General features: G+C 26.4%; 1 protein-coding gene across 3 annotated transcripts in view; it reads left to right on the top strand.

The window, feature by feature from the left end:
- LOC129963504 (transmembrane protein 68-like) overlaps positions 1 to 12,582 on the top strand; it is a 54,725-nt gene that overhangs the window by 39,745 nt on the left and 2,398 nt on the right. For all 3 annotated transcript variants that reach the window (XM_056077932.1, XM_056077930.1, XM_056077931.1), the window contains exons 4-9: positions 878 to 1,049; positions 3,024 to 3,197; positions 4,220 to 4,413; positions 8,523 to 8,586; positions 9,886 to 9,961; positions 10,293 to 10,356. In XM_056077932.1, the coding sequence (XP_055933907.1) occupies positions 878 to 1,049; positions 3,024 to 3,197; positions 4,220 to 4,413; positions 8,523 to 8,586; positions 9,886 to 9,961; positions 10,293 to 10,356 (744 nt within the window). The remainder of the gene's footprint in view (positions 1 to 877; positions 1,050 to 3,023; positions 3,198 to 4,219; positions 4,414 to 8,522; positions 8,587 to 9,885; positions 9,962 to 10,292; positions 10,357 to 12,582) is intronic.

Raw genomic sequence — 12,582 nt, 5'->3', positions numbered from 1 at the left:
AGTGTAAAGAATTAACTCTAGTTTTTTGCACTCATGGCTTAAGTTTTGTTTTGTTAAGTTTTACTTCTACTTGATATATTTCTTTGAATGACTGTGTATTTTTTATGCTTTATTGGATAAAAATTAAATTCCAGTTTTTATGCTTTATTAGATTTTTAATAAACTCTCATTCACTTGCATCTAATTTATATATTTTATACAGTAAATTCTTTTTTTTATAATTGAATAGAGCAGAAGTACTTCAAAATATATAATTTTATTCCAAATAGTTCCCAAGTTTTTTCAAACACTCTGTTGGATTTGATGTGATATTTTGGTATTTTGTTGTCTCAAATAAATATTTTCAATGACTTATTGTTGTATTTAAAGGCTGAGAATCGCATTGAAATATATTGTTTTATCATATGCATGCCATAATATGCATAGAAGTTTGCAGAAAATAATATGATGAAAGAAATCTACTTTTAAACAACAACTGAACATGTTTTTGCATTTTAATTTTGATTATTAGGGCAAGCTTCAAAGAATTCTTGGCATTATTATTTATATAAATTATTTCAGTAAATACATTGTATATTCAGTATACATACCAAAACTGTCAGTTTGTTTTGAAATCTATTTGAATTGAATTAAAATTTATATATATTAAGTACTGATTGGTTATCTTCTACTAAAAGAAATTATCAGATTTACTGATTGCCAACTAAGAAAAAAAATTCTTCAGCTATATTATTTATAGTTAACATTTTCAAATTAGAAATTTTTTATATTAATTTTTTAATTGTTATAATAAGATTTTTTATATTCTCAAATTTTGTATATTTGAAAATATATTGTGTATAATTTTTACAAATGTTTAGTCTGTCTTTGCTTTCAGATTGTTTTTGTGTTTCCTTTTGTGTTATTTATCCTGTTCTTTTTGTCCGCTCTCTTTGTCCGAGCCTACCGCTACCGTTACCGCCTACGTGAGGCATACAACAGAGATGTTTGGGATGGGGCCAGAAATACCTTGGCCACAGCATGGGATGCTTTGGGTTGGCTATGGCATGGTAATCATTTTTAAATTGAAATTATTTAGGGTTTTAATAGTAAGAAGTGATATGCAGTTGTAAATTTTAACTTCAAAATTTATTTAAATATATAAATCATTTCATTCTTTATTCTGAAATCTTTTAATTTCGAAATTTTACAAGTTTCAGATTTGCATGTTTTCCATTTTTTTCTTGGACTGCAAAAATATTATATAGGCCGATCTTTGAAAAAATGTTTTTTATTACTTCTAAGTGTAAATGTATGATGTTGCTGAGATAAAATATAAAGCATTATTTATTGATGAATTGTAAGAAATGTTACAAGAATATATTTACTAGCAACATTATAGTGAAATGTTAACATTAAAGGCCATTTTCAATATTCTCTTTTCTTATTGATATTATTAAATCTAACAATCACAGAATTTGCAATGACTTCCATATTTATGTATGCAACTCTTCTTTTATGGTAAAGACTATGCTTTAAAACATTATCCTGGTCTTTTTCAGCTGTTTTTTTCTAATAGATTATTTTTTAATCAGTACATTAGATTTTGCAAGTTTATTCAGATTTTTTTTAAGTTAGCTTTTTGCAACTAAAATAATGACATTGAAATAGGTAATAATTTCTTGATAAGAGTTATAATTAAATTTATAAAAAATAAAAATAATAGCATGTTGTGAATTTTTTGTTATTTATATTGATTAAAATAAACAAAATTGTTTTATTTTTTGTAATTTCTGAAAGTATATCTTTGTTATTTGTGTCAAAATTATGCACGTTACGTGATAAAGTTTGTAACTCTATTTTCCTTTTACAGGTTTGATTTGTTCTAAGACATTTATTCTTAAAAATTCTTAAAACATTAAACATTTTTAGAACAATTTAATGTTCTTCCTATTGTCTTCAGCTCTAAATATTGCTATTCAAATTGCCGCCTTAATTTTCATCATGACCTTATTTGAATTTTTGTGTGAACATTTCTCATAGAAACCAACATCATTCACTTGCACAATATAAAAATGCTCATCTCAATATGTTTAAATTAAACTATTTTAAACATCTTCATTTTCTGTTATTTATAAGGCTTAATAACCGTATTATTCTTTCAAATATTAAACTTAAAATTTTTCATCGCTATCATTGCATTATATAACCTTTTTTTTTTTTTTTTCAAAAAAATTGATTTCATGCATATTTGTAACAAAAGTAATTGTTGCCTATAATTACATGAAGAAAAACATAAAAAATATTATCTTTAAAGCTCTCCATATTGATCTAACTTTGTAAAATTATTTTAGCATATTCTTATTCTTCGATTTATTCATTTGCTTTAAAATGGCCATGAAATGTGACATATTTGTAATTATGATTTTAAAAGCCCAATTTTTTTAATTCAGATTTTTTTTTAAGGTAACTATTTTTGAACCATTGTATATGTAGAAAAATTCATAAATGAAAAAAAGCATTTATCTTGTTTTATTTTCGCTTATTAATAATGTAGTTGTCCCATTCTACTTTTTTTTTGTATACATTGCTACATCAAGTGCTGCAAATGTGCTTAACAATGGAATTTTATGTTTTGATTCAATTTTTTAAACTAATTGCTTTAGTGAAATCTGTATGCATAGCAAGCCTAAAATGATTTTTTGATATACTTGATTTTTAATAAATTACTCTTAAAATTTTTTTGAATAAAAGTTTGCTAGTTCTTTTTTTTATTTTATTTTAATGATTTATAATTTGTTGTAATGTTAGAATTATTTCATAATAAAAATATTTGTTTTATAATTTTTCTTATTCAAGGAAACAATTTCAAATATTGTGCTATAATTGTAATTTTATATATATATATAATCTTTATCATTAAAAATAACTTACTCATAATGAAAATTGAATAAAATTCTCATTTTTTCCCCCTTTCTTTTTTTATGATTCATTTGTTTTAGATCTAGGTTTTATAGTGCATTTATTCCATCTATAACTTTCAGGTTATGAAATAGTTGGCTTAGAAAACATTCCCGAGTCTAAAGAAGGAGGTGCATTAATAGTTTTCTATCATGGAGCTATTCCAATCGATTATTATTATATTTTAGCCAAGACCATTCTCATAAAGAAAAGATGTATTAGATCTGTGGGAGATCATTTCCTTTTTAAAATCCCAGGTAGGTTTGTTCTTACATTTCTAATTTAAAAACATCATCTTTAAATTTCTTAAACTTTGAAATATTACTAACTTACATGGAGTTTTGAGCATATAAATATAATACTTCTAATTAAAATCAAAATTTTTAATATTAATTTTTAGTTATTTTCAACTTAAGTAGTTTTTCTGAAAAATAATTGATATGTAGGTGATATATTCTGATTTATCTTCAAAGGGAATTTATCTACATTCATTCTCCAATTTAATTGATTTCTTCACCATATCTAAGACTTCAGTATATCAATTTCTGAAGCAAGCTTTGCAGTCAATTCTGAGAAAATTGGGCTTGAAAAATTCTAGCATGTTCTTATATTGTTTTAGTATCATCTTATCCATGCATCCGATTATCAGTTGAATAGCGCTTTGTTGCATAAGTGCTAGTTTCTAAATTGAATCTCTCTACTGACAACTTTGTTTTTCACTCTCTATGTATTTCTAAATATAGATATATATATAATTATACCAATTTTTAATATTGAAAAACAAGTTTTGATTAAAAAATAATTCATTATTTTCACAATCTTAAATTCATTAGTTTCTTGATCAATCAATCTAAAAGAAAACAAAGCAGTGCTCTCTTTCAGTGAAATTCTCATACTAAAGGTTGTTAAATCTCTGTTGCTACGTCATGCTCTTTTATAAATCTCACTTTAAGATTCCAAATACTTCTAAACTAAGTTTTTAATTAATAATTCTTTTTTTTTAAATCGTCACTAATTTTAATTTTGAATGTTACAATATTTTATATTATAATTTTTGATTTTTTTTTTTAATATACTTTAAAAGTATGTTATAAAATTTTATTTTATTTGGAATAAATGAAATTATTATGCAAATTTAAGAATTGACAACATGTATAAAAGGCAGCTATTAAGATAATAAGTAAATAAAAAATTATTTTTCAATTATTATTAGATGTAAATCCTAATGTCAAATTAAAAAAAAGTTTGCCACTTAATTCTGACATGTCATTATTATTAGGTTGGAATCTGTTGATGGATGTGTGCCATGTATTTTCGGGATCTTTTCAACTTTGCGTCCAGTATTTAAAAGAAGGTCATCTTGTTGCCCTTGCTCCAGGGGGAGTTCTTGAAGCCCAGTTTGGTGATGAAGACTATCGCCTTGTCTGGGGAAAAAGAATTGGTTTTGCAAAAGTTGCAATTGAAGCTCAAGTAGTATGTAATTTATTTTTATAAACCCATTATCAGTCACCTTTATATAGATGTGAACTACTGTTTAGTTTTTATACATTAGGGAATTTTTTGAATCTATGTTTAACTAACTCTTTTTTTTTTATAATAACTGCAAAAATATTTTATCCTTTAATATAATTGCTTATTGGCTAAAGAAATGTCATAAACATTTTTTCTTGGGGGACCTATGATAAATCATATTGCATTTTCACTTTATGAAGCCTTAATTTGGTAAAGTATTAGATTTCTTTAGTTCAATAGTTCCCAAAGAATGGGCTGCATCACCTTGAAGTAATTCTGTGTTCGCAATAAAGTACTGCAAGATAGTATAGAATGTTGATAATTTTATTTACTTCACTAATATGAAAATAAACTATTTTGCAAAAATTGTTTAATGAAATGTGCTAAGATTACTTTGAAAGAATCTTATTCCATCAAAGGCACTTTGGAGCAAGAAAGTTTGGAAGCTGCTACTTTAGTTAGTAATCAGAATATCATATACTATTATAATGATTGTTAAAATTAGAAATCTTAGACAGCATTTGTGGAATATTGATGGTTCATAACTCCTAATGTTTTCAAACAAATATTGTAGATTAAAATAATTTGGCAAGAATAAAATCCAATAAAAATATTCTATATTCTATTAAATTTAAATATTCCATAATTGATATGAATTAACTTTCCTTCATTTGAATGGAACCAACAAGCATGAGTATTTAGAAAATCAATATTTAATCTCATTTTGATTTGATTAAACTGATAATAACTTATATTACAATTCAAAGGAAAACATTTGTCATTTTATTATATAATTGCTTGTTACCTGATATATATAATTTTATGTGTTTTTTGTTTGTTTAATGTTATAAAATTAATAATATTATTTTAAGAAAGATGACCTCTAAAGTTATATCATCATTGGTAAAGAAAGATATTGTTTTCATGAAGTAAAAAGAAAAATTTAGAAACGGAGGTGGCATTTTAAATTTTAATATTGATCTGGATATATTCAGTTCACTACATGTACAGGTTTAATATAGAAAAATATATGCAGTCATTAAAAATCTTCTAAATATCTGCAAGAAGAAATGAATGAATGCATCGTGAAGTTGAATGTTACCACTCTTCGGTATAAATTATGGATTTGATTGGGATTGTTGATAAAAATTGCTCATTTGAGTTTCATAATGTCATGAAATACTTATTTTAATCTTTCAAACAATGGTAGGGACCAATAAAACTTGTATTAATATTGCAGTGAAACAATAGACAAAGTTATTTTAAGTAATATCCCTATAATCTCCATTAATCTTGTATAAATAATATACATAATCAAAGAGACATATAGTCTTCACGATTGAAACATTCCAAAGTGTAATGATGTAGGATTATACAAATCAAATATCATGGACAAAATTTACTTGCTTGATGAAATTAAACATGCCAAAAAATATTCAAACTCTGCATATTGGTTCACACTGAAACCTTGCACATATAATTATATCCAAAAGATTCAAAGATAAACTCAAGCCATGTTGAAGTTGAATGCATGCAGCATTTAATGTAAATTTCTGGAAAGCGTATTTAAAAATTGATTTCTAGTTAATATTTTGAGTTGGAACTTCCAGGGGTGTTTGTGCTCCGGGGAAACCCCGGAATTCCGGGGATTTTGAACTTCGATCCCCGCGTCGTTCAAAAGGAAGTAGGAATAATAATGAATTATTTATTTTGATCTGGGTAATTTTGTTTGCTTTTAAAGCAGAAAATGCAAGGTCAGTGTGTGTGGTGAAAACTTTTCCTTTCTTTCTCCAAAGACAGTGATAATGCGTGAAAAAGGGGGAAAAAACTTCTTTTTTGTTCTTTCCTTATTGCGAGTTATGACTCATTCCCCCGGTTCTCGGACATTCTCTTCTGGATTCTTTTCGGCAAGTAGGCGCGGCAGAAAAAAAAGGGGGAGACTTCGTTCGACCAGATGTGCGATCACGTGACTCTGGGTTCAAAGGTCTTATCTCTCCTGGCGTGGCGCCAATAAGTAGAGAAGGGGGATTTTTCGCCTTATTAGCTATTTGTCATTGATCGCTTCGCAACTTTTTTTTCTCCGCTGTGTAAAATTTTCGTTTCATTTATTGATGCACGTGTAAATTTTTCGTTTCGCTTATTGAAATATTTTTTTATTTATGTACGCAAGAGAATTTCATTTAGAAATTTCAGCATATGAAACAGAAATTACCCCTTAAAAATTCATATCTAATTAGTTTTACAGCATTAGATCCAGAGCTAAGAGGTAAAACCAGTACAATATTAGCTTTTGAAAAATTATCATCTTTTATGTCCCATATTTTTAGTGATAATGAAAAGTCAAAAGTAGAAGCTGAAATAAGGTTATACCAGAGTGATATTGATATCACCAAAGAAATGCTCTACACATCTGATGAAAGTGGAAATCAAGTCAAGTGTACAATTGATAAATATTGGTCTAAAGTTTTTAATTTAAAAGATGATTTCACAAATGATTATAAGTATCCTACATTGGCTAAATTGGTCAAAGCCTGCCTTAGCTGCTTCCATGGCCCATTAGTGAAAAGTGCATTCAACGTAATGGATACACTTGTCACTGACTATAGAACCTCTCTTAAGATTGATTCCCTAGATGCAGTGCAGACTATTAAATATGATTTAATGGCTTCTAAAGAAACCTCATGTGAAAAATATGGCTCAAAAAATCCAATGACTGATCCAATTCACAAAGATCTCTTACTGAATATGAACAGAAGTTGGAAAACATTTCAAGAGGACTTAAAAACATGTATTTCAGATGAGTCACCTATAAAAGTCTCTGAAAAACCTTCTACATTAGCAGAAAAGCAAACTGCTTCTACCTCTGCATGTGCAGTTCTCGAGGAAATTTCTTCAACTGTAAATGAGGAAAATAAAAGTCAACCTTCCTGCAGTTATGAAGTTCACCACAAAAGAAAGACAAGCCCACAAACATCAGAAAATAAAAAAAAAAGCAGCAGAAATTAGATAATTTTTTTTTAAAGAATTAATTCAGGTAATTTAAAATATTTGCATAAAATGTAGTAGTTTATATGTTTGAAAATTTATGGTTATTAATTTTGCAAAAAAAGTAATTCATTGAACTTTTATAATTAGGTCATTCAATACTTCATAATTGTAATTTTTCATTTCTCCCCCCCCCCTTCTCGAAACTCCAAAATGCCGGTAGTAAGTCCGTAAAAGTTTCAGGGGATTTTTTGGGGTCCCACAAACACCCCTGAACTTCCTAGAACTTTCTATGAGATAAAAACAGCAGCTTCGTCTAAGGAAATTTTGGAATAAGAAATAAACTCGCACTAAAATACAATAAAAAATGTAATTATTTTAATTATGTAAACTGCATTATTAAAACAAAACTTATCACTTTTTAGAAAGACATTGTAATGCTATATTTGATATCAAAATTTACCTACCTGAGTAAAAACTGACAGACTAAGAAATTTTGAGAATCCCACTTTTTCTGCAAGTTTCATTTATCGTTTGCTTTCTAGTACAGCTTAGTACACTTATTTAGTACACTTTATTGTTTTGGATTCTTTTACGTAATCTTTTCTGTGATATATAATGTAAAGCTATTGCTTAAGAAAAATGGTGTTATAATCCATAAAACCTTGGGAATATTTTTCAAGAGACTGATAATTTTGAACCCTCTCTATATAATATTTATATTTTATAACTGGAATCTATTCTATAAAAATTCAGTGGAAATCTGTTGAAAAAGCAATGTGACATCTTGTCCTTAATTAGATAGATGATTTGAAATAAGATATAAAAAAAAATCTGTCTCTGCAATTTTTTAAAGCTCTAAACAATATGTCAGCATTATCATATGGTTATAAAACTTTCTGTAATCGTAGAAATTTATATATTCCTCCTTTTTGTCTGGACTTTATCATGTAATTGATATATTTTATAGATAAAATTTTTGTGTTTGTTTTGAAATCTTAATGCATAATATTGTTTGAAATGAATGACAAAAAGAATTTATTTTGTTCCTTTTTTTAATTTTATTTATTTATTTATTTTTGCAGCCTATTATTCCAGTCTTTACTCAAAATCTTAGAGAAGCATTCAGATCAGTAAAAACAGGCAGGCGTAAGTTTATTTTCTTTATGTACAATAGAAATTCTGTTACTAGAATTTATTTTTAACCTGGGAAGCATTTTAACTTTTAATTTTTTTTTGCTTGTTTCTTTCTGCTTTCTACTATTAGCTAACTTTTCTGTTAACAGTTAGCTTCCTTTGATGTTATTCATGATAATTACATATACATTTCATTGTGTGCAAGGCACAAAAATTTGTATAGAAAAGTTTAGTGGTGTGTTTTATAGGTCATTATGTTCAAATATATTTTTAATATATGTCTGAACCTTGCAAATTAAAAACATTTAAAACAGAAACCAGAATGCTGTTGAGCTGTTCTTTGATAATATTTATAAAAGTTTGAGTTTGAATGATTCATTTATCTCCATGTTCTTTCTTTCTTTCTTCCTTTTTTTATTGTTGTGCATATCTTAAGAATCAAATGCAAAACCAGTAATTTTTTTAAAAGTTTGATTGAAGCAGTTAAAGAAATCAGTGTCTGAAATTAAAATATATATATATATTTTTTTTTTGAAAATGTATGGGTTTTTTTTTTCGAATTCCAAAAAGTAAATTATGTAATTATATTTCATTGAATTTTCCTTAAATAATCAAACTTAAGCATTAGATAACTATAAATTTTGGTATTTTAGATTGACTGTATAGCAATATATTATTAAATAAAATTTTTTAAAAAGCCCTGAATATGATTGAATTTAGAAATAACTGATATATTTAAAAATAATTTAATTTTAAACATCAAGAATAGATATTTGTTGTTGTAGAACCTTATATTTAAAATGAAAGTTTTTAAATTTTTTTATTATTTCTATAGTGTATAGAAACATTTACTAAGTTAATTGTCTGTGATTAACTCTATTGAAGCTTCCAGTTTGTGTTGTCACTGATTATAATCAATGTTAATTAATTAAGTCATAAGCCTGAAGGAGCAAATATATGAATATTTTTATAAATTAAATTTTAAACACTTGTTTTATTTATATTATTTTCTGTAACAAATTCTGTGCATAATTATGTTTTAAGTGAAAAATTTTGCTTACTTATATTATTTTCTATTACTATTTTGTTAACTAATATTGTCTTCTATTGTTTTTCATTACTTTGCGATGAAAGTTCTTAAGAAATAAATAAAGAAATAAGAATTAGTAAAATGATTAATAACCTTAAATGATAAATTTTATTTTTTGCCCCCCCCCCTCCTCCTTCTTCAAAAGAAAAAAAAAATGATTATTTAAACATTTGATTGGGAATTTGAAATGGGACATAAAATAATTTATTTCATTATTTCAGGCTGGCTTAGAAAAATATATGAGAAAACAAGATTGCCAGTTGTTCCTATTTATGGAGGATTTCCAGTTAAGATGAGGTAAATTTATTTGAAATTAATTTTTTTTTCATTTAATTTTATTGTAAAGCAATGAATTTTACCTACAGATGTGCTGTTGTGATTAGAAATCCTTTATTTTAAAATGATTTTTTTTTTCTTATTCAAACTGCAATAGTTTTTGCTTTTATCCATTTTTAAAGCTAAATTTACTCATTTGTCTCATGTGTAAAACGTAGATTATTCTGATTAAAATAAAAATAATAAAATTTACCTTTTTTCCCCCTATGACTATTGCAAATTGATTTTTGTTTTTAAATGTTTTTTTTTCCTTGATGATTATCAATCTAGTTTAATTTTTTTACTTTTTCAGAACATATGTTGGTACCCCCATTCCATATGATCCAAATATAACTCCAGAAGAACTAGCCAAAAAAGTAAATTTGCTTCTCTATTTTTAATAATATTCCTTTTTTTCTGTTATCTATAATCTAGAAATAATCTGAATAGACAATAATATGCTTGCTATTATCTGTATTATTGAGCTATGTTCTAATTATTAAAAAGAAACTGATATTTTAGATAAGATTCCTTTTAAATACATTAGGATCACAATGCTTATGTAATATGTTGGATGCAATACATATAATCAATGTAGATATTGGAATTTATTTTGTTGTTGCAAATATGTATATGATATATGAAGGTTCCCTTTTCTTTGTTTTGGAAGAAAAAGATTTGGAAATATAATCTTGGTGCACTCTGAGAATAAGCAGTTTGTGTGATTATTGAAGAAATTAAAAACTATGCTACTTTCCATTCTTTATTTCAACTATAGTTGCAATTTATTCAAAGGAATATGTAGTTCATTTGCTCTTATTTTCATTATTTTTAATTCTGCGTTTCTCATTGTTTATAATGCTTGATATGCAGTAATTAGGGATTGCAATACCGGGATACCGAATACTGGTATTTTGAGCCATTTGTGCAATTTTGCAATACCGGTATTCACAAGTTTAAATACCGGTTTTTCGGTATTTACAAGAAATTTTTAAAATTGTCTCAACTATATGTTCAGGGATTGCCAACATAGCAAAACAGTATACGCTTTTGTTTTTATGTCTCCCTAACGGGCGAAATTAAGTAGCTAATTAATGGCTTAATTAATTGCTTAAATTTAAATTAGCGAAACATGGATTTTCCCTGAAAGAAGATATTGTATCCATAACGACTGATGGAGCAACAATTATAAAAAAAGTTGGAAAGTTGATTGGTGCAAATCAGCAATTGTGCTATGCTCATGAAATTTAATTAGGAGTAATAGATATATTATACCAAAAAAATGAAGAACAGAAGAATCCAAATACTGTGAATATAAAAACTTCGGATTCCTATTTTGAAGAGAGTAAGAGTGAGAGTGATATTGACAATAAAGATAATGGCAATGTAATTGTTGAAGAAGAGATCGCTAATGAGGATGAAATATTAACTCATCAAGAATTGCTTCCTATAATTTATAAAGTTCGAAAAATTGTTAAGATATTTAAATGTTCACCTATAAAAAATGACATATTACTAAAATATATACTAACTGAAAATGAAACAGAATATATGTTTATATTAGATTCTAAAACACGTTGGAACAGTTTCTCTTAATGATGTAACGCTTTTTGAAATTTAGAAATCCAATCTAAAAAGCAATAATCGACTTAAACCTGTAAATTAATTTTTCAGATAGTGAATTCGACTTAATATCAAGAACTGTATCAGCTGTACTTCCAATAAAACTGACTATTGAGGTATTATGTCGGAGAAATGATAATTTATTAACAGCTAATGCAACAATAAATTTCGTGTTGCAGTCACTGAAAGAACAGCACATGCCACTATCTGAAGAATTATATATTACATTGAAAAATCGCACAGAAGAAAGGCATACCAAAATAGAAAATGTCTTATGGTATTTACATAATTATAATGATTTTAAAAATGAAAATGAAAAAGAAGAAAAGAATCAATTCAAATCTGATTAAGTTTATAGTAAATCTTCTTAAATTTTTTTTACCCACAAACCTATCCACATTCAGAAGAATTCGGTTCAGTTATCGAAGATTATGATGACACTAATGTCGATAGTGAAAGGAATTGTCTCTTGAACAAAAATTAGAATTCACCATAAATAAAAAAAATTTAACGAACCAAAATACAATACAGAAATCAGCTATATCCAAAACCATACGACGAGGAATCGATTTATTTGAAGATGAGGGATTTAGAGGTAAATACTTGGAAAAAGTATCACGCATTGCTAACAGTAGAACCAACTGGCGTAGATGCCGAAAAAGCGTTTTTGACAACTGGTAATTTTTGCACAAAATTACTTTTCTGGCTTAATGACAGTACAATTGATGCATTATGTTTTTTAAGATCCCATTTCAAAAATTTGTAATAATACCACAGACTGAATAGTGATATTTACACTTTTTGGTGATTTAAATAAATAAGATGTTCTTTTACTTTTTTTGTGATTCTTTATATACTGTTATAATTTATAGGTTACAAATGATTTTATGTGATATTTACAATCTCTAATAAAACTGACAAATAAAAATAAACCCATTAAAAGAAACACCTGTGTTTTCTTTCTTTTTCTAAAATTTCTA

Source organism: Argiope bruennichi, chromosome 3, assembly GCF_947563725.1.
Source record: "Argiope bruennichi chromosome 3, qqArgBrue1.1, whole genome shotgun sequence".
Taxonomy (NCBI): Eukaryota; Metazoa; Arthropoda; class Arachnida; order Araneae; family Araneidae; genus Argiope; species Argiope bruennichi.
Note: the sequence above shows the minus strand (reverse complement) of the source record. Positions and strands in the feature narration are given on the sequence as shown.